Source organism: Malaclemys terrapin, chromosome 15 (genome assembly GCF_027887155.1).
Source record: "Malaclemys terrapin pileata isolate rMalTer1 chromosome 15, rMalTer1.hap1, whole genome shotgun sequence".
Lineage (NCBI taxonomy): Eukaryota > Metazoa > Chordata > Testudines > Emydidae > Malaclemys > Malaclemys terrapin.
In genome coordinates, this window is record NC_071519.1 from 1,396,596 (window position 1) to 1,400,003 (window position 3,408).

Genomic DNA, 3,408 nt, shown 5'->3' on the forward strand with positions numbered 1-3,408 from the left:
CCTGGCGGGCGTCGTTAGGGGCTGGCTGACGATGATCCTGCCCTGGGCCCAGCCCAGCGGTGAAACGACACTTCCTGCAGGAACTGGAGTCACTGGGCTAATTAACGCAGCCAGGAACAAGCCCAGGGACATGGCAGGGACCGGTCTGACCGGGTTCCAGACACCGAGCCGGTGAAGCCGGAGGACTGCGGAGAGCCAGCCCTGGCCTGGGGCTGGATGAGAGCCGGCGCCCCCTAGAGGGGACAGGCCCCTAACCCCATTCCCCACCCCCCTGAGCCAGCCAGTCTGTCTCGGAGGGTGAGGGAATTGCAGACCCCACCTCCCACCGAATCCAATTCCCACCTTCTGCCCCCCCACCTTAGCTGGTGGGGGAGCGACTTCTCTCCCTCCTCCCCGTTGCCAGAGTTGCATCCGGCCAACAAGAGGCAGACGCCGTTCAGCTCAGGTCCAAAGTAAGTCGTTTATTGGGGGGTCACACACACAGGGGCTGGTGGGGGAGCAGCTGGGAGCAGGGTTCGTGGGGGGAGGGGACTGGGGAGGCAGTGGGGAGCGGTCAGCGCCCAACACCAGACCCACCAGACAAACTGCAGCATTTGAAATAGACGTCGTTCAGGGCCGTGTCGTCCCCTTTGCCTTGGGGGGCCTCCACCTTGGTGGCGATGGTGCAGATGCCCTGCGGGCCGCAGGAGCGGCTCTGGGGGCCCCACTTGCCCCAACACCGCCCATCCCCCCTCAGCTCCGCCCCGCCCGTGCAGACGAACTCGATGTTGTTGGCGGCCGTGTCGTCCTTGAGGCCCTGGCAGGGCTCCACCCGCAGCCGGAACTGGGTCAGCCGCTGCCCCGAGGGACATTTCTTCACTGAGCCCCATGAGCCCCACCTGGGAGGAGAGAACGGGTCAGCTGGGCACGGCCCACAGGGGTTGCTGCCTTCCCCCCAACCTCTGCCACTCTGGGCTGGGAGCTGCTGCCCTAGTATCCCACCTCTGCCACCACCACGATCCCACCCCTGCCACCACTAACCCACTGTCAATACCACGATCCAACCCCTGCCCCCACTAACCCACTGCCAATACCACGATCCCACCACTAACACCAGTAACCCGCTGTCAATACCATGATCCCACCCCTGCCCTCCAACCGACTGTCAATACCACGATCCCACTTTTACCACCACTAACCCACTGCTGTCACTGACGTCCCACCATCGATGCCACCCTCCCATCTCCGCCACCACTAACCCACTGTCAATACCACGATCCCACCCCTGCCCCCACTAACCCTCTATCAATACCGCGATCCGATCCCTGCCACCACTAACCCACTGCGAATACCACGATCCCACCGCTAACACCACTAACCCGCTGTCAAAGCACGATCCCACTACTCCCACCACTAACCCACTGCTGACACTGACCTCCCACCATCGATGCCACCCTCCCATCTCTGCCACTGCTAACCCCCCCCCCCGCTGACCCCCGCTCTGTTGGTGACACCCCTATTCCACTAGAGCCTGGTGCCCCCTCTGCCACCTGCCCACACCCTCCGTTGGGCCCCTCCCCACGGTACTCACGGCCCCACGTTGGACTGGATGGTGCTGCCGTCGGAGCAGAGCAGCCGGATCCCGTTCAGTGCCGTGTCATCCCCGGCGAGCTGGGGCAGCTCCACCTGCAACGGGGCATTGGGGGGAAACAAGCCTGGGCATTAGAGACTGGTCCCCCATCACTTCAGTGCAAGGAGATGGGGGGCAGAGGGGCGTGGGGAGGGGGAAATTGAGCAGAGGGTCTCAGGGCTGTGGGGCAGGGGGATCCGGGTTGGGGAGGAGGGCAGGGGCAGGGGGAGCTGGGCTGGGGAAGGGGCAGGGGCTGTGGGGAGGGTGAAGGGGGCAGGGAGTGGGGCAGGGGGATCCGGGTTGGGAAGGAGGGCAGGGGCAGGGGGAGCAGGCTGGGGAAGGGGGCAGGGGCTGTGGGGAGGGTGAAGGGGGCAGGGAGTGGGGCAGGGGCCTGGGGCGCTGGGGAGGGTGAAGGGGGCAGGGAGCAGGGCAGGGGGAGCCGGGCTGGGGAAGGGGGCAGGGGCTGTGGGGAGGGTGAAAGGAGCAGGGAGCGGGGTAGGGGGGAGCCGGGCTGGGGTAGGGGGCAGGGGATGTGGGGAGGGTTAAGGGGGCAGGGAGTAGGGCAGGGGGGAGCCGGGCTGGGGTAGGGGGCAGGGGATGTGGGGAGGGTAAAGGGGGCAGGGAGTGGGGCAGGGGGAGCCGGGCTGGGGAAGGGGGCAGGGGATGTGGGGAGGGTAAAGGGGGCAGGGAGTAGGGCAGGGGGGAGCCGGGCTGGGGAAGGAGGCAGGGGATGTGGGGAGGGCAGGGGGGAGCCGGGCTGGCGAGTGTGAATCTTTACCTTCAGGGAGAACCCAACGGCGAAGCTGTTGCCGGGGCAGGACTGTTCCGCGCCCCACGTGCCCCATATCCCCCCATTGCTAACGTCGATCTTGGTGTGGCCCCATGCGCCCCACAGGCAGCAGCCGAGCAGAAGGCCGAGCTTGGCATGCAGGGAGCTGTCCATCGCTGGGTAGGCGAGCGGAGGAAGCCAGCAGCAGATGTGCAGCTCCTGGCACGGGGCAGGGGTGTTTTATACCCGGGGGTGTGGGCTGGGCTGGATTCCAGCCTGTGTGAGCAGTGCAAAGGGGTCGGCCTCGCCTTCTCTCGGCATGGGGTCAGGCCTGTAATTACGACTACCCCGGGGCGCATGATGCAAGGTTCCTACCGCCACCCACCTAGGGTTCTGCTGCCTCATCGGCCCAAAACTCCCAGAGCAAACACGTCATGACAACACCTCCAGCCTCACGCCAAACGATTCAACCATCCCCGCTGACACCAGGTGCCTTTATGGGGCCAGCATCCCACTGTTACCACTTTGGACATAGTATCCCACCGCTAACACCACTATGCCGTTACGACACCAGGATCCCACTGTTAACACTTCAGTGGGAAATAAGGCGTGGGAACGAGGGAGAGGCCGGGTCCCCGGTTCAGAGCGATGTGGATCACAACCCAATACTGTGGTTTGAATGTGGTTAAATGCCACCGTACACAACACGGAACAAGGCGCGTCAGCCATACACGGGCCGGGGAGTCTCTCCTGGGGAGCAGCGACTCTGAAGCAGATTTGGGGGGCGGGGAGGGTAATCAGCGGAACGTGAGCTCCCGGGGCGACGCTGTGACAAGAAGGGCGAACGCCATCCCGGGCTGCGTAAGCGGGAATCTCGCGTAGGGGCAGAGAGGCGATTTCACTGATCGGGCCCAGACGCTGCCCACAGTTCCGGCCGGAGGGTGAGTCCATCGGAGAGGGATCAGAGAAGAGCCAGGAGAAGGATTAAAAACCCTGCCTGCGAGTGAGAGACTCCAGGAGCTCAGCGTAA

General features: G+C 64.7%; 1 protein-coding gene across 1 annotated transcript; it reads right to left on the minus strand.

Annotated features, from left to right (window-relative positions):
* Nucleotides 1-490: 490 nt before the first annotated feature.
* Nucleotides 491-2,564, minus strand: LOC128823497 (vitelline membrane outer layer protein 1-like). The gene is made up of 3 exons (XM_054005813.1): nucleotides 2,388-2,564; nucleotides 1,571-1,665; nucleotides 491-878 (listed from the first exon to the last, which is right to left on the minus strand). The coding sequence occupies exons 1-3, from the start codon at nucleotides 2,550-2,552 to the stop codon at nucleotides 554-556; spliced, it is 585 nt and encodes a 194-aa protein (XP_053861788.1). The 5' UTR covers nucleotides 2,553-2,564; the 3' UTR covers nucleotides 491-553.
* Nucleotides 2,565-3,408: the final 844 nt, after the last annotated feature.

Coding starts and splice junctions, on each gene's coding strand:
- LOC128823497 (XM_054005813.1), bottom strand. CDS start 2,552: ATGGACAGCTCCCTGCATGCCAAGCTCGGCCTTCTGCTCGGCTGCTGC. Junction 1,666..2,387: donor CCGTTGGGTTCTCCCTGAAG/GTAAAGATTCAC, acceptor GCCCCGTTGCAG/GTGGAGCTGCCCCAGCTCGC. Junction 879..1,570: donor ATCCAGTCCAACGTGGGGCC/GTGAGTACCGTG, acceptor CTCTCCTCCCAG/GTGGGGCTCATGGGGCTCAG.